Source organism: Leptosomus discolor, chromosome 22 (genome assembly GCF_034619465.1).
Source record: "Leptosomus discolor isolate bLepDis1 chromosome 22, bLepDis1.hap2, whole genome shotgun sequence".
Classification (NCBI taxonomy): domain Eukaryota; kingdom Metazoa; phylum Chordata; class Aves; order Leptosomiformes; family Leptosomidae; genus Leptosomus; species Leptosomus discolor.
In genome coordinates this window covers 7,878,139-7,902,203 of record NC_141412.1, presented here as the reverse complement: position 1 = coordinate 7,902,203, position 24,065 = coordinate 7,878,139, and the positions used below count along the sequence as shown (strand labels likewise).

Sequence of the window (24,065 nt, the reverse complement as noted above, 5' to 3'; positions counted from 1 at the left end):
ACTGCTTGCTTACCAATACCGCGAGCAATTGGGGAATCAGTTCCATGGGGAATACTAACAATCTGACTGTTGTAGAGAAAAGGAATGAAACTACCCATTATAAACAGAAACCAGTAATTGAATGGCAGGAAAAGGCAGAAAATATCAGAAAACAATGGCAGACCCCCGGGAACAGGGCGGATTGTGAAAAAATATTGAATCAAGTCTATACCAAAGTAGGGAAATATAAGATTGTAGGTTGATGCTCTTATGATGAACAAAAAAAAAAAAAAAAAAAAAGAAAAATGTGAGTCAAATGATTATGAAATGGGAATGTGAAGAAACTAACAAAACTGTGAGACAAGAGAAGCAGTGGAATTCTATTTGGTCTACAGGCATAATCTTACAATTTCAGTATATGGCAAAGACCTCAAGGTGTTTTAAATGGGATCGATTAAAACATACAATAAATCTAATTATAATAGATAAAAGCACATCTACAAGAGAAGAGGAGAAGATAGTTCCTTGGTGGCAATGTGAACAGGTATATGATTGTAGTACAGAGAACCAAGAGATTCAGCATGTTTCTCCCTTAGCAGCAGCTCTGAAATATGGGTGTTTATGTCAGGGACTACAAAATACTATGAACTCTGGAAAGCTCGCTGCCTAAGGTATATGATTCCAAGCCCCAGACATTTGGTTTGGATGATGAGTGATGGCACCTGGACCACGCATTTACCCATCAATGGGAAGGTTAAACAAATTACTTGAGGATGACCGACATTATGCCCTATATGGAAAAGATCTCCCTTTAAGGGAAGCCAGGAAAACTTGCACAGAACACAGCTAACGATCAGAAATAGAAGATGATGATGAAATTTGGAATGATCAAGGGACAGGAGTGAAAATAGGATGGGCACTGGAATCTCTCCTAAACCCTATAGCATCCTTTAGACATAGGGAGTGGTTCTATCGATTGACTGGACAGGTTGAACGATTGGCAAATGTGACACGCAGAGGATTTTAAAAGATGAATAGACAACTGCAGGCTGCATAGAGAATGGCCCTACAGAGTAGGATGGCATTGGACTTGTTGTTATTAAAGGAACATGGTGTGTGTGGATTTTTCAAGGACAAGATAGATCACTGCTGTGTACGTATTCCAAATGTAACTGAGGATGTGGAACACGATTTGGAGTTATTAGGAAAATGTCTTGGTTTGAAAGACAGGTGTCTGTGGAGGAAGGCAGGAGCCTCCCTTGAAATGGAGAGTGCAACCCCCTTCCCTCCAAACTATTATAATTTTGAAATTAACGGGCCTTCAGGCAAAGATATGGGGAATAGGAATAACAGTTCTTTACTAATATATATATGTATATAACACAAGGCAGGGAAAAACAAACAACCCACTGGTTTACACTGACAAGAGTCAGGAATACAACCTGACACCCTGTTAGGGTGGCAGTAGCAGTCCGATAAGATGCTGGCTGCAGTCCTCCTGAAGCGATGGGTGTAGTTCTGTGGAAGCAGCGATCAGGTAAAAGAGTCTGGTCTTCCTCCGAAGGTCCAGTGGTCGGCAGGTAGCTCTTGTCCTCTGGAACTCCAGTGGGGGGAAAAGCTCCTCTGGGAATCCAGTGGAAGAAAGGCGGCTAGGGTGTTCAAAATCTCCGTTTTTATTTGGCATGGACTGCTTGGCTCCTTCCCCCCCCCTCCCCGGGCGGAGCATCTCACAATGGGATGGGGAGTCGTGAGGCAGTTCCTTGATGGGCCATGAACAGGAGATAGCCCAGGAGCGAGTTATCGATGGGTCAGGCGATAAGGCATTGTTGTGCCCAGTAACAGGAGATAGTCCAGAGGGGGCAGGCAGGGAGCACCGCCCCACCTGGTCTCAACAGCTCCTGAAGATGGTAATAGAATATATTTTTTTTTCTTTTGGCACATTTTACACTGTAACCCAGGACAGAAAAATAGAACAAGAAACACACAAAACTGAAGAAGACATGTCAGAAAGTCGGATAGACAAAATTTTTAACGAAATAGGATGGAATCTGAGTTCACGGATGAAATCATTAATTCAGACCTTAATCATTTTAGTACTGGTATTTATAGTACTTGGTCTGACCTATAAATGCTTAGAACAACAACTGACCCGTAAACTAGAATTTAACCGAATGATTATGCAAGCAGTGACAAGACAACGGGATGAACCACCAAAAGATCACCATATGACAACATGGGATTCAGTGATATTGCGCTATGAATAAGTCAAAGTATTGAGTATGATTAACAATACTTTCAAAGAGGAGAAATGTTGCAGAAACCACCAGATTTAGGATGTTAGAAGTGTCTGCGTGTGTGTGTGTGTTTTGAGACTCGTCACCATAGAAACCTCACCAGGTGGTTACAGTTTAAAAACCAGAGGAACTTGAAACCTGCCGTGCACCACTGATACCGCTTGGAAGTGCCCTTACTTTTCCCATCTTGATTTGAATATCAAGAATTCTAATTAGTGGATATTAGTAGGAGAGACTAATGATTATTTTTGGAAAATAAGTCTCAAATGGAATAAATGATCAAATGTAAAATAAAATCTGTATTGTCCATGCTGCTAGGATACCCCTGTAAAGTCCCTGACCTAAGGTGTTCCTTAACCCATGATCTGTTAGTGGTTAGAAACAAGGACAGCGTGTTGCAGTCCAAGATGTCTGCAAGACAGGATTTATTATGGTACCCACTGTGTATAATCTTTGAATCGTGACCGAAGCAGGTACGAGCCAAGAGCCTACGAGCCAAGGACATGTTCCTTGAGCAAACATGGTCAATTCGAGGAGAGGTCGAGACCTCCGACTCACGGACCACCTACCCAAATTATACCACCTACTCACAAGGGAACAACAGAAGACCACGACAGAGGCTGCGTGCTAATTTGCATCGGAAGCGAGAGAAGAAGAACCCACCATCGGGAGGATGATAATGAATATGCATTGTATAGACTGAATATGTATGAATTTAATGTATAAATATTTGTGGATTGCAACGTGCAGGTGGACATCTTGGGGAAGGATCCCACGTCCCCGGGGCGCATCGTTAACAAAGGACGTCTCTACTCATCTGACTGTGTGTAGAGGAGTTTTTCTTACCCACTGCAGATTTGCAACAATCTGGTCCAGCCCCGCTGCTAGAGCGGGTTGCCCAGGCGGGTTTTGAATATCTCCAGAGAAGAAGACCCCACAAGTCTCCACAAGACTCCACAAGGAGGCGTCACAAGAAGGTGATGCTGATCTCACCTCTCTTTCCCAGTGTATTCCTCCCCAAGTACAACAAGTGTAGGTCACTCCTTGACCGTCCGGGCATCCCGCTGCCCCATCAGGCACTGCCAAAGGGACACGCAGGACTGTGCCCAGACGTGGGAGCGCTTTTAGCCACGGCACCGTCACAGCGATGGGGCAAGAGAGCCCTGCCTAGGCTGCTCTTGGGACAGTTTTGGGGTGCTGGCAGTGTGGGTGGCCGAGGCTGGGGATCCCCAAGCGCCATAGAGGGGCTGCACTGGGGGACTGGGACCTGGTGGGGATGGATCTGCCCTGGAGCATCTCCAAAACCTCCAGCCAAGGGACAAACAGCCTTGGGCACTCTTGAGGTAGGGAGCAATATTATATTTTCCTCTATAATACCCAAATTATTATTCTAATTTTTTGGTTAATTCTGGTACAGGGTTTACGGCAGGAGCAGTTGGTTGGTTTACGATGGGGCACGGGGGCTGTATGAAATATGGATTTACACTGCAAATCATAAACCTCCCCCTAACCTTATATTATGCCTTAAGGCATGAGTTAATGATCCTGTGATGTCACCACGATCAGCAGGACACCTGAGAACGGAGCCTCCACAGCACGAAGACAAACCTCCCCCATTTCTCCAGCGCCCCATCAAGGCACGTGACGCCCCAGCCAGGTGCTTGGCAAAATTTCACTAAGCTTAACAACAAATTTCGTGGCTTCTTTTGAGGTTTCTCAACAAAAACCCTTGCTCTGTCCTGCCGCGGTAAAAATCGGTGTGGAAAAGGAGTCGGCGAGCTTGGCCGAAGGTGCTCATCCGCCCTTGGAGCAGCTGTTAAACCCGGTACCAGGCGACACTGGACGTAAAGCCTGTGTCAGGGGAAACGGAGCGTAAAACCTGACCTTCGAGCTGTGAGGCTGAGGTTTAGAAGAAAAAAAAAGCATGTTTATTTGTTAAAAAAATCCCTAATTTTTTTTTTTTTTTTTTGGAGAGAAAAAGATTTTTTTGACCGTTAATAAATAAAATAAATTTCTTTTGGAGATTTTGGTCCATCTTTCCCTCATCTTTTTTTGACATTTCTATTTATAATCCACGTAATATGTCGTGCACGTGTATAAACAAACCGATATACATCGGGGGGGGGCGCGGGGCAACAATATATCAGGGATGAAAAAAGGCTGGACACCACCCTCCGCGGGGGGTGCATGACGTCAGGGCTCCCCGAACCACCCACCTTCTCGGTGACGTCATCGCTGCTCTCCCCGCGCATGCGCACTGCTGTCCCCCCCGTTCCCCCCCGGCGCGGCGCGGAGGATGCGGGGACGCAGGTGGGTGGGGGGGTTCCGGGGTGCTGCCGGAGGGGGGGGGGGGGGGTGCAATGAGGGGTGCATGGGCGTGCACGCGCAGGAAGAAGGATTTTAGGGTGCACGCGGCGGGGGTGCAAGGGGCGTTGCTGTTGCGGGCGGGCGGCGGGGGGGCGGGGGGGGGCGGTATGGGGAGGGATGTTGGGGTGCGGGCCCCCCCCCCCGGGGGCGCGTGCACGGGGGTGGGGCTCCGCATCGGGGGCGCGCCGCCGTGGTGCGTTGTGGGTAATGCATGCATTGCGGGGTGCGGGGGGGGGGGGGGGGTGGTGTTTTGGGGGGGGGGGGGGGGCGCACCGTGCTGCAAGCTCCGGGCTAGGTACGGGGGGGGGGGGGGGGGGGGGCGCGGGGGGGGCTCATGCCGCAGCGGTGCATTGTTGGGGGGGTGCATTGAGGGGTGCAGCGGGGGGGGGAGGTATTTTGGGGGTGCAGCACGGAGGGGGGTTGGAGTGCGGGCGCCTTGGTGCATGGTGGGGGATGCCCGTGGGTTTTTTTGGGGGGGGGGGGGGGGGAGGGGCAGCGGGGCGCTGCCTGCCCCGGGGGTGCTCTGATGCGCATCAGCATCCGTGAAAGGGGAGTGCATTGTGCGCACGCGCGGGGGGGGGGGGGGTAGGGGGTAGCACGGGTTAGAGGCAAGTGCTGTGGGGGCATTTTGGGGTGTTTGAGGGGGGTGCAAGAACGCGGGTGTGTGCAAATGGGGGTGCGTGGGTGTGTGCGTGCACAGAGCTGCACGCCGGGGGGGGGGGGGGGTTGCGTGCAGGCAGGGGGTGCAGCATGCGCAGTGCGGGTGTGTGCATGCAAATGGGGGGCTTGCGTTTGGGGGTGCCGGGCGGGGGGTGTCTGTGAGTGGTGCTGGCATGCTGGGGTACGTGGTGCATGCACGGTGTCCGGGGGGAAGAGTGGGATGCATGCATGCACAGTGGTTCACGCGTGCACTAGGTGCATGCTTGCACGGTACATGTGGAGGGATGCATGCACACACAGCAGTGCACGCGCATGCACTAGGTGCATACCTGCACGGTGCATGCAGAGGGGTGCATGCATCCAGAGGTGCATGTGTGCACTTGCACCCCTGTGGATGGGCGCACCCCTACACGCATCACCACCTGAGCACGCATGCATGCATGCACTTCTGCGTGCACGCACGCCTTGCACACACACACCCCCCACACGCGTGCACTGCTGTGTGTGCATGCACTCTGCACGCATGCACAGCACAGCGCACGTGCAGAGGTGAAGGCGGGCACAGGGTGCGTCCCTGCAGAGTGCACACACACGGGGTGCAGCATGCACGATGTATGTACGTGCATGGTTCTGCACCCCTTGCACACGTGCACCGTGGATGCGTTCACGCTCAAGTGCACGTGCACAGGGGTGTATGTACGTGCACCGTGCACAGGGGTGTATGTACGTGCACCCCGTAGATGGGGGGGGGGGGTGCGTGCGTGCATGCACAGGGGTGCAGGCATGCGTGCTGCAGAGCTGTGGAGGTTCGTGCACACCCAGTGCTGCACGCAGGTGGGGGTGCGGGTGTGTAGGGTGGGGGTGCAGGCAGGGGGGCAGGGCGCAGCGCCCCACTCTGGCCGGGTTGTTCCCCCAAAAGCTGCCGGGTGTTTCTGCGCTGCTCCCCAGGGGAGGCGTGATGGGGGCTGGGTGAGGGCGTTGGGCAGTGGGGCCTTTACTGGGTTATTCCTGGCTTGCTACTGGGTTACTATTTGCTTCCTCTGAGGGTAAGATACTACCGGGGTACTCTCAGTAACCTTGTGAGGGAGTAGTGAGATGCTATGAAGACACAGCTGAGATACTCTCAGGATACTACTGGGATGCTAGTAAGATGCTATCAGTTTACTAAAATGCAGTCAGGTTACTCTGCTAACACTAAGGCACTCGCAGGGTGGCCCTGACATACTGTCTGGATGCTACTGGGATACTATGTGAGACCGCTTCTAAGGTACTACTAGGGCACTACCAGGATGCTCTCAGGATACTACTAAGGTATTTCTGGCATCTTCCCAGGGTTGATACTGAGATACTATTACGAAGGTACCACTGGAGTAGTGCTAACACACCATCAGGGTACTCTCAGGATACTCAACAGATACAGTTGAGATGCTTTCAGCATAGTAACATGACACTAAGGTAGTATCTGGCTAGTACGTTGTCCTACCAAGATAGTAGCTGTAGTCCATGATAACACCTTTAGGATCCTATCAGACACTGCTCATATACCACCGTGATACTATCAGGGCACTGTTAGGATGTAACTAGGATGCTATTGGGATGCTCCTGGCATAGTATCTGGATACTACTACCTGTGCTCGTACACCATCGGACAATGCTAAGCTATTCAATAGCTGCTACTAGGATACTCTCAGTGTAGCACAAAGGTACTATCAGCACACTGCTGAGATGTTTTCAGGGTGGTTCCTGGACACTCCAAAGATAACACTGAGATGCTTACTGTTGAGGCACTACTAAGATACTACAGGGCTGTTACTAGGATCCTACTAAGTATCAGGGTACTGCTATGATACTATCGGGATATTATCACAATGCTGCTAAAACGTTATCAGGATATTCATTTTTTAGTAGGATGCTGTCAGGATGCTAGTAGGATATCATGGGATATTTCTGAGATGCTACAAGGGCACTAGAAAAGGTAGTGCTAAGATACTTCTACGATACTATCAGAGCAACATTCAAACTCTTAGGATACTGTCAGCATGTTACTGGTTCTAGTATGATACTTTCAGGCCACTACTAGGGTAATGACGTATAAGGATACTACTGGAAACTCCCAATTCAGTAAAAAAAGGTGGTGTTACGATACTTTTGATATACTATCAGGTTTGGCTACTACCTTGTTGCTGCTAGTAAAATACTACTAGTACAGTGTCAGGATATCAGCATACTTCTATAGCACTGCTAAGATGCGTTGAAGACAGTACTAAGATGCTGTTGGGATACTACTAGGATACCACAGAGATACTGCTGGGCGTATAATAGCCCCGGCAGTAGGGTTTCAGCCAGCACGGTGGCAGCAGAAGGAACGGGGAGCCCTGGCGGTGTAACCCGTGAGTAGCCCGGTGCCTCACGGGCCCCCTCTCCCAGCAGCTAAGGCGGCGTGTCGGCACTGAGGAGGATGGAGGCGCCCCTGGTAAGCCTGGAGGAGGAGTTTGAGGAGGGGCCCGGGGACGATGGGGGGACCCCGCAACGCGCTGCGGACCCGGCGCTGGCCGAGCTGGAGAGCTTCTCGGCCGAGATGATGAGCTTCAAGTCGATGGAGGACCTGGTGCAGGAGTTCGACGAGAAGCTCACCGTCTGCTTCCGCAACTACGACGCTGCCACCGAGGGCCTGGCCCCCGTGCGGGGGCGTCTCCAGGCGCAGGAGGAGGAGGAGCGCCTCCAGGATGAGGAGTGAGTAAGGCCCCCCCCCCTATTCCTGGGGGCTCGGGCCTCCTCGCACGCCTGCAAAGTGCACCCCTTGCCCCCCCCCAGTGCAAACTGGCTCCCTGCATTGCAGCGCGGTCGTGCAACACATCCAAGCAGCGGGGTAGTAACCTGTGAGTAAGTCCCCCTCACAGCCGACGTGCCTCCTTGCACCCTTGCGAGTCTTCCCTGACCAGCTCCCTGCGTTGCGGCATGCTTGTGCGCCATGTCAGGAGTAGCGCTGTAGTATCCTGTGAGTAAGGACTCCCTCGGGGTCTGCATGCTGCCTTGCATGCCTACAAGGTACACCCTACATGCAGCTCAGACCCCTGCAGTGCAGTGTAGTCATGCAGCAGCATGGAGTAGCTGTGTAGGATCCTTAGAGTAGCTGCGGAGGATCCTATGAGTAAGCCACCCTTGGGCCTGCATGCTTCCTTGCATGGTCATGAGATACACCCCCTCCTGTGGCATGCAGACTGGCCTACCCCACTGCGGCGTGGCTGTGTTACACCACAGAGTAGCAGTGTAGTATCCTATGAGTAATGCCCCGCTGAGGCCTATTGCACCTCCCCGGGTGCTTGCAGGTTCCCCACCACGTGCAAATCAGCCGCCTGCGCTGTGGCACGATCGTGCCACACCTTGGAGGAGCTGCGTGGGCTCCTCGGAGGAGCTGTGTAGCATCTGTGGAGTAGCTGTGTAGGATCCTCGGAGGAGCTGTGTAGCATCCTACGAGGAGGCACAGCGGGGTGCCCCGTGTCGCATTGCAGGGGGTCACAGCAGGCTCAGACTACGTGCGGAGAGCCCCCAGGGTGGGGCGAGTGTAAACCTGGAGTAAGGTTTGAGTAGGGCTTAGCCTCCTGCTTGCAATGTGCAAGCTCTGCCCCAAGCCGGGAGGCAGCTAATCTGGGGCAAAATCCCCCCAGCCCTGCCACAATGTAGTGGCATTTGCATTAAAAATCTGAATTTTCATTAAAAACCTTTATTTTTGGTTGCAAAATGCCCTTTTTTGGCCAAATTTATGTATTTTTTCAGCGGTATATGTGCATTAGTGCCTTTGTAATGGATTTTTTTGGTGTTTAATTTTGATTATTTCCCAGGCTGCCAGTCCTAACACTCATTTTTCACCATGCGGAGTGGTTGGTTTTGACCTAAAACCCCCCAAAATCTGGTTATTTTCGGGTTGGTTTGGTTTTTTTTTTCCCCACCAAAACCCACTAAGGCCGAATTGCTTTTCATAATTGGCCAAATCGATGGTTTTTCTGAGAAAAACGCGTGTTGGCCCCGTGCCGGGAGCGCCGCGCTGTCGCCGGCAGCTGGCTCGCTGCGTCGCTTTGTGCTGGTTATTGTGTCTTTTTGGGTCACTTTGGGCAAAACAGGGCTTTTTTTTTTCCCTCCCTCCTGAATGAGCCCTGTGTGCACAGGCGGGGGATGGGCTGGGGCCTTAAAGGCGCTGTATTTCCCTAATTATTAACCAATTCTTGCCATAATTAACCCAAAAATCTGCTGCTGCTGCTTGCTTGATCCTGCAGGGTGCTGGCCCTTTAAGAGCAGAAAAAAGGCGCAACTTTTGGGGGATAATCACTTATTTTTTCCTTAGTTTGTTAGAAATGGGAAAATAGTGGGGGGGCTGACATGGATGTTTTTGTGCGTTAATTTGAGAAATATGTGATTTAGAGGGGAATTAAGATCGGGTGAGGAGGAAGAGGAGATTGTTACCCAAAAATGAGCGGTTTTGGCGCTGGGAGGGGGGCAGGCGGTTTTGGGGTGATATAGAGGGAATTCGGGGTGTGCATGGATGTTGCACCATGTTGGGCTGAAAGGGCCATTTGTGGTGGGAAAATGGGTGGGTTTGCCTTGTTTGGAGAGGAATTTTTTGGTGCCTTTTTCCCCATGTTTGACCTTTTTCCCCATGTTTGACCTTTTTCCCCGTGTTTGACCTTTTTCTCCATTTTTGACCTTTCTTTCTATTTCTGACCTTTTGCCTGATGGCGTCACTTTTCAGCTCGTTTCTCCCATTTTTTTTCTTCCTCCTTTGCTCCTTTTTTGTCCACTTTCCCACCTTTTTCCCCATTTTCCCCCTCATTCTCTCTTTTTTCTTATTTTTTCTCTTTTTTCCCCATTTCCCCTTTTCCCCCCATTTTTTCCTTTTTCCCTCTTTTACCCCTTTTCCTCCTTCCTCCTTTCCCCCATTTCCCATCTTTCCCTTTTTCTCTTCTTCTCCCATTTCCTCCTTTTTCCTTCTTTCGCGCTTTCTCATTTTTTCTTCTATTTCCCCTCTTTTACCCCGTTTTCCCTTCCCCACTTTTCTCCACTTTCCCCCTTTTTTCCTCATCTTTTCCTTCTTTACTTTTTTCTTGTCTTTTCTCCTCTTCTGTTTTCCCCCTTTTTCCTCCTTTTCTCCACTTTTTTCCCATTTTCCCCATTTTTTCACATTTTTCCCATTTTCCCCCTTTTTTTTTCAGGTTTTTCCCCTTTTCCCCTCTTCATCATTTCCCAACCCTTTTCCCTCTTCCCCCCTTTTCTCTGTTTTTCCCTTTTTCACATTTTTTCACTTTTTTCCCATATTTTCCCATTTTCTCCCCCCATTCCCCCTTTTTCCCCTTCCCACCGCTTTTTTCCTGGTTTTTCATATTTTTCCCTTCCCCCTTTTCCCCCGTTTTCCTTCCTTTCCCCCCTTTTTTCACATTTTTTCACTTTTCCCTCTTTCCCCCCCTTTCACCCCTTTTTCCCCCTTTTCCCGCTTCCCCCCATTTTCCCTTTTTTTTCCACCTTTTCCACTACTATTTCACATTTTTTTCACTTTTCCCCCTTTTTCTCCCCACTTTTCCCCCCAGTTCCCCCCACCATCCATCATGCACCTTTTTTGGGGGGAAATTGGGCAAAATTGGTCCAGCCTTGCAGGGAGGAATAGGGCACCCTTAGCAGTGTCTCAGAGGAGGGGGGTTGGGGGGGTTCAGGGCACTTTTGGGGTATTTTGGGGTGATTTGGGGCAGTTTTGGGGTTGTTTCCAGGTGTTTCAGGGTTGTATTTTGGGAGGTTTTGAGGGGTTTTGGGGCATCACAGCTGGTTTTTGGGGGGTTTCAGGGTGTTTTTCAGGGCAGCATTTTTGGGTGATCCAGAGCTATATTTTGGGGTGATTTACAGCAGTTTTGGGGGGTTTCAGGGCTGTTTTGAGGCGACGATTTGGAGTGTTTCAGGGTGGCATTTTGGAGATGCTGAGACTGCATTTTGGGGCATTTCAGCATGTTCCAGGACACCATTTTGGGGAGTTTTGAGGCATTTGGGGCATTGCAGAGGCATTTTGGGGCATTGACCGGTTGGGGAATGTTCTGGAGCATCACGGCAGCATTTTGGGGTGTTTCTGTGGGGTATCGGGGCAGCTCTTTGAGGTATTTTGGGGTGTTTCCAGGCAACGTTTCAGGACAGCATTTGGGGACTTTCTCAGTGGTGTTTTGGGGTGTTTGGGGGTGTCAGGGCCATATTTTGGAGCATTTGAGAGCTTTTGGGAATGGTGTTCTGGGACAACGTTTTGAGATGTTTCAGGGTGTTCTGGGGAAGCATTTTGGGGCATTTTGGGCCGTGGTTCAGGATGTCATTTGGGGGTACTTCTGGGTGTTCAAAGGTGGCGTTTTGGGATGCTTTGGAGCAGTTCAGGATGTCATTTTTGGAGCGTTGTGGCTTTTGGGGGCATTTTGGGCTGTTTCAGGATGGCATTTGGGGACATTTCAGTGCATTTTGGAGCTGTGGGACCTTTAGGGGCATTTTAGGGTGTTCCAGGGCAGTGTTTTGAGGTGTTTTGGGGTCTTTCAGAGGGTCTTAGGGCTTTGGGCTACTGTGTTTTAGGATGGCATTTTGGGGCGTTTCTGGGGCTTTGGGGGCATTTCAGGATGTTTTGGGGCATTTCAGGGTGGTCTTTTGGGGCAACTGGAGACATTTTGGGACATTGCAGTGGCCTTTTGGGGAGTATTTTGATGGCAATGTCTCAGAGTGACATTTGGGGGCATCTCAAGTGCTGGGGCACCATTTTGGGGTACTTTGGGGTTATTTCAGGGCAGTATTTCCTGATGATATTTTGAGAAGCTTTGGAGTCTTCTAGGGCAGCGTTTGGGGACTTCTAGGACATCACTTGGGGTGTTTTGAGACTGTTCGGGCATCTCTGTGGTGTTTTGGGATTTTGGGGGGGTGGCATTGCAGGGTGATTCCGGGGCTGCATTTTGGTGTGTTTTGAGGCATTTTGGGACGACCTTCTGGGAGGCAACATTTTGGGATTGCTGCTCACCACCCATCTCCCTGCAGGGTCTGGGATGCTCTCACCGATGGTTTTGCGCCCCGGGGCTCCCCCCGGCCCTGGCTGCTCCCTGGGACTGAGGCTCCCGATGGCTCCGACACCCAGGTATGGCTCTGGCCTCCCCCTTGGCACCCCCGAACCACCCTGTCCCTGCATGACCCCTTGGTGATGCTCAACAGCTTGTCAGTCAGCCCCAAGGCTCAACAACCACTGCAAACCACCCCAAAATGGTATTTTGGGGGTGACACAGCACCAACACAATGGATGTTTACATTTTAGGGTGAAATCACCCCGAAAGGGGCAAGATTAAGCATTTGGTTTGGCAATCTTGTTTTTTGCTAATTTGCCCCCAAGCCAGCGGTGAGGTTGTGTGGGTTTTGGGGGTAGAAAATAGTGTTTTCTTTATTGTGGTGAGCTCACGCTGGTAAGAGCTGTGTTTGGGGTTGTGGGAGGGCTGCAAAGATGCCCCCAAATCCACTGAATTTAACCCATTTGGATGTTACACAACCTAAAGGGGAAAGAGAAGATAAATTCTGTGAGTTATTTTCTGCTGAAAAGGTGAAATAAGTCTGTGAAAGGTGGTAAAGAAAGATACCTCTCTGTCCAACATCTCCATCCATCACCTCCCCATCCAGCGTTTCCCTCTGGTATCTCCCCATCCAGCATCTCCATCTGACCTCTTCCCTGTTTAGTGTCACCATCCATCAGTCTCCCCATCCAACATCCCCACCATCTCCACCCAGCATCTCCAGCACCTCCCCATCCCAATATGCCAAATATGTTAATTCATGCGTCTCTCCATCCAGCATCTCCATCCAACAGACCTGTACTTCCGCCTGTCCACCTTCCCAGTCCAATGTCTCCATCCAACAGCTCACCAGCCAATGTCTCCCCATCCAAGGTCTCTAGCCGTCTCCTTGCAGCACCTCCCTACCCAACGCTTCCATGTCCATCATCTCCTTCTCCAGCGCCTCCAGCAGCCCCATCCAGTGTCCCTCTGCAAAGTCCCCATCCAAAGTCCCATCCAACATCCCTGTCCAGCATTGCCCCACCCAACATCTCCATCCATCTCTACCCAGCATCCCTGTCCGACATCCTTCTGTCCTGTGTTCTCATCCAGTGTCTCCATCCAACATCCCCATCCAATATCTCCACCCAATGCCCTCATCCAATGTCTCCCCATCCAATGTCTCCCTGTCCAACATCCCCATCCATGTCTCCATCCAATGTCTCCCCATGCAACCCCCCCTTCCATGCAGCGTGTCCCCCTGAGCTGTGGTTCCCTGGTGGCTCTCCCAGGGCCAGGGCCATGTCTGTGTCCATGCTGGGGCCATACCCGGGCCGGGCTGGGCCTGCGGTGCCACCAAGGCCGCCCAGCCTGTGTCTCCTGCAGCTCTGCGAGAAGGAGGAGGAGGAGGAGGAGGAGCTCACTGAGAGGAGTGAGCAAGACTCGGGCATCAACGAGGAGCCGCTCCTGACAGCTGAGCAGGTACCCCTGGGGCACCCGAACGCCTGCGTGGCCCCCAAAAGCCAAGCCTCAGCCCACTCCAGCGCCAAAGCCCCCCCAAAAAGCCAAATTCCATCATCTCGGGATGTGGGATGTGAGGGATGGGATGCAGATTTGGATGTGGGTGGAGGTGCAGGTTGTGGGCGCCGACGTGGGCTTTGGGTGCAGATGGGAACGTGGGGTGTGGGTGCTGGATGTGCAGGGGTGGCACGGGATGAAGGCTGAAAAGGGGGGCGGGGGGCAGAGATGGGATGCGGGGTGCAAGTACAGGATCTGGAATGCCAGTGGAGGATGGAGGGTGAGGGGAGCAGGATGCAGACATCGGTGCGGGATGCGGAGTTAGGTGTAGGTGCAGGTCCAGGGTGTGAGTGGGAACGTGGGACTGATTTGGGGGCAGGTGGGGGGCGGGTGCAGGATGCAAATGGCGGGCGCAGGGTACAGCTGGCTGCAAGTGCAGGTGGAGGATGAAGGGAGCAGGATGCAGGTGGAGGATACGGGATGCAGGACGCCGAGACAGGTGGAAGATACAGGGCGGGAATATGAAAGGAGCAGGCTGCAGATGAGGGATGAAATGGAGGATGTGGGCTGTGGGATGCAGGGTCCAGGATGCTGAGACGGGTGGAAGACGCAGGTGGAGGATGAAGGGAGCAGGTGGCAGGTGGAGGATGCAGGATCCTGAGACAGATGGGAGGTGCAGGTTGGAGGACGAAGGGAGCAGGTTGCAGATGCGCGGGGGACGGATGCAGCGTGCCGATGCAGGCTGGAGCTGGGGGCTTCAGGGGGGTGGATGCAAGGTGGAGGTAGGCTGCAGGTGCAGACGGAGGACGCTGGTGGCCTGCAGGTCATCGAGGAGCTGGAGGAGCTGATGCAGAGTTCGCCTGACCCTGAGGCCGACCCCGAGGGGGATGAGGATGAGGAAGAGGAGGAGGAGGAGGAAACCGAGGCCGATGCTGAAGGCGAAGGCGGGGGCACGGAGCCCATCCTTCTGCGTGAGCTGCGTGCGTTCTCCCCTGCCTTCAACAACAACTGCTCGCACGAAGGTACGGCCGGCAAAACCCAGGCCAGTCGCTTTTGGGGGGCAATTCCACCCAAATTGGACAACTGAGGCTCTCCAGGCTTCAGGGCTGGTTTCCTCCAGCGCCTGCACGCTGTTTGGCCGGGAGAGGCAAAATGAGCCCCGGGGAGATTTTGGTTTTAGCGCGGCTTTAAAGGCACCCCGGGGTTTCGCCGAGCGCTTTGCAAACCGCCCGGTGCATCGGGTGTCGCACGCGATGCATTTTGCTGCACGCGCTTGCGTCGTCCCCTGAAGCACTTGGCGTTTTGCAGAACCTGCTGGTCGCCGAACGTCCTGCACCTTGCGCCCACGGCGTCGTGCACCGGCCTTTCTCCGTGCCAGTCGCCCTGCGCGTTCCCCTCGTTGCACGTTGCATTGCGTTCGTTGCGCCGCGCGCGTCACTGGTGGCACGAGGCGCGTTGCTGATTGCACCAAGTGTTGCATTCCTGCGCTCTGCGTTTCACTAATTGCTCCAGGCGTGTCATTAATTATATCGGGCATTTTACTAATTGCACCAGGAGTGACACTAACTGCACCAGACACAGCACTGATTGCGCTGGGTGTCTCGCTGGTCGCATAAGGCATTTTGCAAACTTCAGGGTGCATTGCACTAATTGCCCTGGGTGCCCTGCTGATTGCGGCGGGCGTTTCCCTCGTTGCAGTGTGCGTTGCACTTAATGCACCGGTGCCTCGCCAGTTGCAGCGCGCCGCCCGCTGGTCGCCCTGTGCGTCTCAGTAACTGCCGCCCGCGTCACCCTGACGGCACGAAGCGTTTTGCAAACCTGAGCGTGCATTTTCCTGATTGCACCAGGCTTTTGAGGAGTTGCTCCGGGCACGTCGCTAGTTGCACCAGGCAGCCCCCCCCAATTGCACCGAAAGCGGCCCAGCGATCGCCCCGTGCGTCTTCGGGGTGGCGCTGTGCATCTCACTTAATTGCATGAGGCGTTTTGCAACCTTCAGCACGCATTTCCCTAATTGCACCGAGCATTTCAGCAGCCTTTCCCACCACGTCGCTAGTTGCACTGTGCATTTCACTAGTTGCACCAGATGCTTCGTTGATTGCACTGTGCATTGCACCGGGCAGCCCACGCATCGCCCCGTGCATCTTAATAATTGCACCGTGTGTCCCCCCTTACGTGCATGAAGCATTTTGCAAACTTTTGGGTGCCTTTCCCTGATTGCACCAGGCACATCAGTGGTTGCGCTGGGCCTGCGACTGGTTGCACCGGGCATTTCAGTAATTGCTGCAGGCAGTTGTTGCACGGGGCGTTGCGCTTATGGCACCGGGCATTGCATTTATTGCACCGGGCGTTGCGGTCACTGCACCGGGCGGTTCACCAGTTGCACCGAGCAGCCCCATGCATCTTAATAACGGCACCGGGCACGTGTAAGGGCGCGGTGCGGCTCCCCGTGGGCGCGTGCCCGTGTCTAACCGCGCCGCCCGGGCAGCAGGGCTGGGGCGGCTGTCGGCGCGGGAGCTGGCGGCGGCGGCGGGGCGCGCGGAGGCGGCAAGCCGGGCGCTGTCGGCGGAGCTGGTGGCGCAGTTGGCGCGGCGGGACGAGCTGGCCTTCGAGAAGGAGGTGAAGACGGCGTTCATCGGGGCGCTGCTGGCGGTGCAGGGGGAGCAGCGGGAGCAGCGGGAGGCCGCCCGGCGCCGCCGTCGTGACAGGGGGCTGAGCCTGCAAGGGGGGCGTCCCGAGCGCGGGAACCACATGCCCCGGAAGGTGGGGGACACGGTGGCCGTGGGGACGGGATGGGGGGGGGGATTTGGGGTGGGGAGATGCAGGACAGGGGGACGTGGGGCAGGGGGATGCGGCGGCAGCGGGGCACAGGGCAGGGGGCTGCGGGGACAAGGGATGGGGCAGAGGGACAGGGGGAGGAGGGATGGGGGGACATGGGACAGGGATGTGGGGACAGGGGATGGATGATGGGATGGGGCAGAGGGACATGGGACAGGGGGCGGGGGGATGAGGGACAGTGGGGCACAGGGCGGGGGGACACAGGGCAGGGGGACATGGGGCAAGGGTGTGGGGACAGGATCCATGATGGCACAGGGCAGGGGGATGAGGGATGGGGGGACGTGGGAGAGGGATGCGGGTGACGGGGGATGGATGATGTGACGAGGCAGAGGGACATGGGGCAAGGGTGTGGGGACAGGATCCATGATGGCACAGGGCAGAGGGACATGGGGCAGGGGGATGTGGAGACAAGGGGCACGGGGCTGAGGGACAAAAGGGGACATGGGACAGGGATGTAGGGACGGGATGGGTGACGGGGCAGGGGATGCAGGATGGAGGGACATGGGAATGGGGGATGTGGGGACAGTGGGGCACAGGGCAGGGTGCTGTGGGGGACAGAGTTTGGTGCAGAGGCACAGGGGGACATGGGACAAGGGTGTGGGGACAGGATCCATGATGGCACGGGGCAGGGGGATGAGGGATGGGGGGATGTGGGAGAGGGATGCGGTGATGGGGGATGGATGATGTGACGAGGCAGGGGGACATGGGGCAGGGGGATGTGGGGACAGGATGGATGACAGGACGGGGCAGAAGGACAGGGGGACACTGGGCAGGGAGGTGGGGACGGGGTCACAGCAGAGGGCTGAGGGGACGGGGTAGATGATGGGAGAGGGCAGAGGGACATGGGGTGGGGACACGAGGCAGGGGGATGCAGGACAGGGGGAGAGGACGAGGGACGGGGGGACGTGGGCTGGGGGAATGCGAGGACAGGAGAGGGGATGGGACAAGGGGACATGGGGACAGGAGGGTGGGGGGACATCGATGGGCGTCAGGGAGCCGGCGAGGGGACAGTGGTGCCAGGGGAGTTGCCACGGGTGAGGTCGACATCCCCGGGAGGTGACGGGGTGACACGTGTGTCCCCAGCGCTTCAGCATGGAGGGCATCTCCAGCATCCTGCAATCCGGCCTGCGCCAGACCTTCGGCCCCGCTGCCAATGAGAAGCAGGTGCCCTTTTCCCCTTTTTTTTTCCCCAAAAATAGCCCAAACCCGTCCCCTTTCACACACCCCCACCCCGCACACCCCATTCCCCTGCATCCCCCAACCCCTTTTAAATATTTTCTCATTTTACAACCCCACTCCATCCCCTACACCCTGCTAATCCTATTGGCAAAAATCACCACTTTTCACCCCAAAAAAAAACCCTCCCTAAGCAGGGGGTTGTGTTTGGGTGGGTTTTGCAGCATGCAATTAATTTAGTAACCCCCCTCCCCCCCAAAAAAAACCCCTGCAAATTAAATGCAATTGCAGGCAAATTGCAGGCATATTCTGCTTTGATATCAGTTTGGGGCGATTTGTGCTAAGGTGTTGCAAAAAACAGGCAGTTTTGCGCCAGCTGGGTGATTTTTGGGGGGTGGTTTGGGGTTGTTTGGTTGTGGTTTTTTGTTGCAGTACCTGAACACGGTGATTCCCTACGAGAAGAAGGGGTCGCCGCCCTCCGTCGAGGACCTGCAGATGCTCACCAACAGTGAGTACCCGTTTGAGGCGCCGTTCTGGGGCAGAACTGGCCGTTCTGCGTCACCGCGGCGGGTTTGGGACGCAGCTGCGCGTTTTGCATTGCTGCAGCGGCTGCAGTCTGTTGCAACGCAGCCAGTTTGGGGCGTGATACACCACACCCCCCCCCCCCCTTTTTTTTTTTTTCTTTTCCTTTTGCATCGTTGCAGTTTGAGGTGTTGCATCATTGCAACGAAGCCCGTTTTGGGGAGGAAAGACGCATTTTGCAGCGCGGCAGCACAGCTGGTTTGCAGCAAACACCCATGCACGCCCCCCACACCTCATTTTTGCACCCTACACCAGCACTGATTTGTGGGGTAAAATGCCCATTCTGCATGGGTGAAAGTGGGGGGTTTTGGATGCTTTCAGTCCTGGTGCATTGTGGGAAACTCTGGCAGTGTCTCTATGCGACCGTGGGGCTGGTTTGGGGGGGGAGGAAGGGACATTTGGGGGGCAGTGGGGCCGGGCTCATGGCTCTGTTCCCCCTCGCAGTCCTATTTGCCATGAAGGAGGGGAACGAGAAGGTGCCCACGCTGCTCACGGACTACATCCTCAAAGGTATCTACTGGCCTCGTGCATTCCCCGTGCAACCTTCCTGCAGCCTTCGGGCAGTTCCCGTGCAGCCCTTGTGCCTCTGTGCATCCTCCATGGATCCCTTCTGCATCCTTCCTGCACCCTCGTGCATCTCCCTTGCATCCTTCATCCTTGTGCAGCTCCCTTGCGTCCTTTGTGTAGCCTGGCCCAGCCCTCAAGCATCTCCATGCGTCCCTTAGATGTGGCCGGTGCATCCTTTGTCCATCCTCCGTGCATCCTCTGTGAATCCCGGGTACACCTCTTGTGCATCCCTCAGGCATCCTTCATGCATCTCCCTTGCATCCTTCAGGCACCCCCTGTGCATCCTTGTGCATCTCCCTTCCATCCTTCAGGCCCCCCCTGTGCATCTCCCTTGCACCTCGTGTGCACCCCTTGCTCACCCCTCCTGCATCTCCGTGCATCCCTTATACATCCCTGGTGCATCCTTTGTGCATCCTCTGTGACTCCCGGGTGCATCTCCTGTGCATCTCCTTTGCATCCTTCATGCACCCCCTGTGCATCCCCCTTGCATCCTTTGTGCATCCCCTGTGAATCCCGGGTGCATCTCCTGTGCATCCCTCGGGCATCCTTTGTGCAGACCCCATGCCTCCTCACACAGCTCCGTCGGTCACTGTGCATCCTCCCTGCACCTCCCTCGCACCGTTACGTGGCCCATCTGCATCCTTCCTGCAGGCTCACGAACCCCTGTGCACCCCCTTTCGCCCCTCACGCCGCCATCGTGCAGCCCTCCTGGGCAGCCCTCATGCGCCCCCCGTTCACCCGTGCATCTCCTGGGCACCCTCGTGCAGCCCGGTGCGTCTCACGCACAGCAGCCTCCTGCATCCTTCGGCATCCCTCCTGCACCCTTCACGCACCACCGCGCATCCCGTGCTCCTCCCGCGTCCTGCACCGCTCGTGTGCTCGTGCATCCTTGTGCACCCGCGTGCCCTCATGCATCCTTTTGGGCGTGCTCATGAAACCTCGTGCACGCTTCTGCACCCTTGCACACCCCCATGCATCCCTGTGCACAGCTACGGGGTCCTCATGCACACCCCCCCCCCCGCCCCGCATCTCTGTGCGCCCTTGCACACCCTTGTGTAGCCCAGTGCATGCTTGTGCGCCCGTGTGCAGCCCAGCGCAAGCCTGGCCATCGCTCTGCACCCTCGTGCAGCCCTCGTGCATGCTTGCACGTCCTGCACACACTCGTGCACCCTCGTGCATCCTCGTGCATGCTTGCACATCCGTCCTGCACCCTCCTGCATCCCCGTGTATGCTTGCACGTCCCCTGCACACACTCGTGCACCCTCGTGCACGCTTGCACGTCCCTGCACACACTCGTGCATGCTCCTGCACCCTCCTGCATCCCCGTGCACGCTTGCACGTCCCTGCACACACTCGTGCATCCTCATGCATCCTCCTGCATCCCCGTGCACCGCTTGCACGTCCCTGCACACACTCGTGCACCCTCGTGCACGCTTGCACGTCCCTGCACACACTCGTGCATGCTCCTGCACCCTCCTGCATCCCCGTGCACGCTTGCACGTCCCTGCACACAGTCGTGCACCCTCGTGCGTGCTTGCACGTCCCTGCACACACTCATGCATCCTCCAGCACCCTCCTGCATCCCCGTGCACGCTTGCACGTCCCTGCACACACTCGTGCATCCTCCAGCACCCTCCTGCATCCCCGTGCACGCTTGCACGTCCCTGCACACACTCGTGCACCCTCATGCGCGCTTGCACGTCCCTGCACACACTTGTGCACCCTCGTGCACGCTTGCACGTCCCTGCACACACTCGTGCACCCTCATGCGCGCTTGCACGTCCCTGCACACACTTGTGCACCCTCGTGCACGCTTGCACGTCCCTGCGCACCTCGTGCACCCTCGTGCAACCCCCGTGCATCCCCAGTGCACCCGAAAACGGTGCACACCCATGACCTCTCTCTTTGCAGTGCTCTGCCCAACCTGATGCGCGGCGCCCTGCCCTCGCACCCACCCCGGCGCCCCCCGAAAACGGGGCTAAACCCGAGGGAAAATGGGTCACCTGTGACCCCCCCCCCCCCCTTCCCCCTCCCCCCGCACTCCCCCCACCTTTGCACAGCCTGGAAATAAATAATTCGTTTCATTAATTAAGCAACCGGCCTCCGGCCTCTTCATCCCCCCCCCGCCCCGCCCTTGCAACGTTGTTTTTGCAACTTTTCGATCGAAAAATGCACTTTTTTGGCGGAAAATACCGACTGAGGGCTTTGCTGCGACACTCATGAATATTCAGAAAATCCTCAAAATATGCAAATTTCGGGCTAACGAGCTGCTGGGTGCTCCAGGCCGGCTGCAGCGCTGCAGGCAGCCGCCACGATCAGGGCAAAATTTGGCTGTAAATTCATTTTGAGGGGATTTTTCCCTTTTTTTTTTTGTTTGCTTTTCCCCACAGCCCCATTTTCTGCTAAAAATTGTGCAAAAATTGCCTTTTTTTTTTTCCCCAGAAAAGTCAACCTATTAATTATTAGGGAACTGGGGGGAGCTTCCATTTTGGGGAGAATTACTCAGTTTGGGGGTTTATCACTCATTTGGGGGGCAGTGCCTAATTTGGGGGTCATTACTCATTTTTGGAGAGTGTCATCCGTTTTAGGGGCAATTCGGTCATTTTGGGGGAACGTCACTTTGGGGAGATTTACTCATTTTGGGGAGCATCGCTGGTTTGGGAGAGCATCATTTTGGGGACTGTTGCTCATTTTGGGGGAGAATCGCTCATTTTGGGGGGAAACATTTGGGGGAGCATCAAGGTTTTCATAATATCAGCAATTTGGGGGGCAACATGCAAAAAAAAATCACTGGATTTTGGAGGAGCAGCCTCATTTTGAAGGCAGCATCACCCATTTTTGGGGTGGGTCAGTCCTTTTTGGGGAGCATCACTCATTTTGGGGGGCAAATCACTCGTTTTGGGAGACTATAACTAATTTGGGGGGTGAGCATCACTCATTTTGGGGGTGAATCACTCATTTTTGGAAAACTATAACTCATTTTGGGGGAGAAACTCATTTGGGGGGGGGGATTGCCCTGATTAGGTACATCATTCCATTTTGGGGACCATCACTCGTTTTTGGAGAATAGAACCCATTCTGGGGTGAGAATCACTAATTTTAGAGGGGGGGGTGACAGTTTGGGGGGAACATCACGCATTTTGGGGGAGAATTGCTCATTTTTGGAGAATATGACTCACTTTGGGGTAAGCATCGCTCATTTGGGGGGAGAATCACTTAATTTTTGGAGAGTAGAAGTCATTTTGGGGTGAGCAGCACTCATTTTGGGGGAGAATCGCTCATTTTTGGAGAACACAACTCATTTGGGCTAAGCATCGCTCATTTGAGGGGAGAACAGCTCATTTTGGGGTGGGCATCACTCATTTTGGGGGAGAATTGCTCATTTTTGGAGAATACGAGTCATTTTGGGGTAAGCATCGCTCATGTTGGGGGAGAATCGTTCGTTTTTGGAGAGTGCAAGTCATTTTGGGGTGAGCAGCACTCATTTTAGGGGAGAACAACTCATTTTGGGGGAGAATCGCTCATTTTTGGAGAGTGCAAGTCATTTTGGGGCGAGCAGCACTCATTTTAGGGGGGGCCTGTACCATTTTGGGGGCTGTATCATTTTGAGGGAGCGTCATTTGGGGTTAAAAACCACGTTGGAGCCCGTTTGGGGCGGGGAGCATCACTTCTGGAAATGTAAATCCTATTTGTGCCGTATCACCCAATTGCAAATTTGGGTCAATTCACCCATTTTGGGGCCTTTTTGAGGGGAATTTGACCCATTTTAGGGGGTTATTCACCCATTTTGGGGCTTCTCCACTCGCAGGAAGAAGCTGCCAATAAAATACAGCTGCGAAACCTCATCTCGTAGCACTTTATAATAAATGGCCATGAATTAATACTAAATTACAATGAATCCTTTATGAAATTACAGATTACATTCACGCCAGATCAGTATCGAAAAATAGGCTTTTCTGCCCATTGCATCACTCTTTTTTTTATTTTCCCCCCAGCTGCTAGTTTTTTTTTCCTCAACTCTTCAAGAGCCAAAAAAAATAAGGACAAAAACGGGCAAAAAGCCGCAAAAAAAAAAAAAAGAATCCTTCTTACAGAAACCTGCATTTACGGGAGGAACCTGCAGAAGAAAATTCCTTTATTATTTTTGCCCCGCATCACCCGGGTTTGCTTTTGCGTTTCCTCCTGCGCCACGTTTTAAGGTGAAATTTGCCCTTTTGCTAGATTTTTTTTTTAAAAAGACCTTTTTTTTGCAGAGCCGCCCTTCCCCATGGCTCGTTTGGGGTAAAACTCCACCGTTTTCCCACATGGGTGGACAATATCGGGGAGAAACCATTTTTCCAGCAACAATATGAATTTCATTCCACCTGGGATAATCTTGGGGGGTCGCCAACCCAATTTTGGGTGGAAATCTTCATTTTTTAAACCCATTTTTTTCCCCATTTTTTCCTGACTCAATGCCAAAACGCCCTGGGAAAGTCTCGCTCCCGGAGGCTTTGCCCCCAACTCCGCGTCCAGTCTCAGCCCTTAAGGATGAGGATGGGGTTTTTTTTTCTTCGAGATTCGATGGGGGTTTTAGCACATAAATTAAAAGATTTGGGGGAAATTTCCTCCCTTTTCCAGAAAGTTGCATCCGGAGTCACCAAATGGCTGCAGCATCGGGGCCAAAACAGGGAGTTTTGGGCAATCTGGTGGGTGAGGAGCACGAACCCCTCCTCAGATCCGACCTGAAGCAGAATTTGCACTCGCTGATAATTGTTGTTCCCCGTGTGCTGATATTTACGCCTGTGAATCATCTTTCTGGGGGAAAAACCCCAAAAAGCATCAGTCCAGGGGGTGGGTTGGTTTTTTTTTCTTGCACCAAGAAATCCAAGCAGTGGACACAGAGGCCCATGGTGAAAACCCGCTGTCACCCAACAGCATCCGAGCATCACAGGGGGAAAACAGCTTCCCCTAAAAATGCTTTTCTTACCAAAAATGAAGGGAAAAAGGGGGGGGGGGGGGGGGAAATAATAAATCCTGAAAAAAAAATTCATCTGGCCACAATATG

The 24,065-nt window shown here is 53.8% G+C and overlaps 1 protein-coding gene across 1 annotated transcript; it reads left to right on the top strand.

Moving 5' to 3' along the window:
- The first annotated feature begins 7,758 nt into the window (after positions 1–7,758).
- Positions 7,759–22,871, top strand: FEZ1 (fasciculation and elongation protein zeta 1). Its single transcript, XM_086476892.1, has 11 exons — positions 7,759–8,033; positions 12,342–12,438; positions 13,727–13,822; positions 14,682–14,880; positions 16,347–16,618; positions 17,777–17,857; positions 18,302–18,377; positions 18,896–18,961; positions 19,670–19,789; positions 20,887–21,023; positions 22,827–22,871. Exons 1-11 carry the CDS (start codon positions 7,759–7,761, stop codon positions 22,869–22,871), a joined length of 1,464 nt encoding a protein of 487 aa, XP_086333018.1.
- The last annotated feature ends 1,194 nt before the right edge of the window (positions 22,872–24,065 follow it).

Coding starts and splice junctions, on each gene's coding strand:
- FEZ1 (XM_086476892.1), top strand. CDS start 7,759: ATGGAGGCGCCCCTGGTAAGCCTGGAGGAGGAGTTTGAGGAGGGGCCC. Junction 8,034..12,341: donor GAGCGCCTCCAGGATGAGGA/GTGAGTAAGGCC, acceptor ATCTCCCTGCAG/GGTCTGGGATGCTCTCACCG. Junction 17,858..18,301: donor CCGCTGCCAATGAGAAGCAG/GTGCCCTTTTCC, acceptor TTTTTGTTGCAG/TACCTGAACACGGTGATTCC.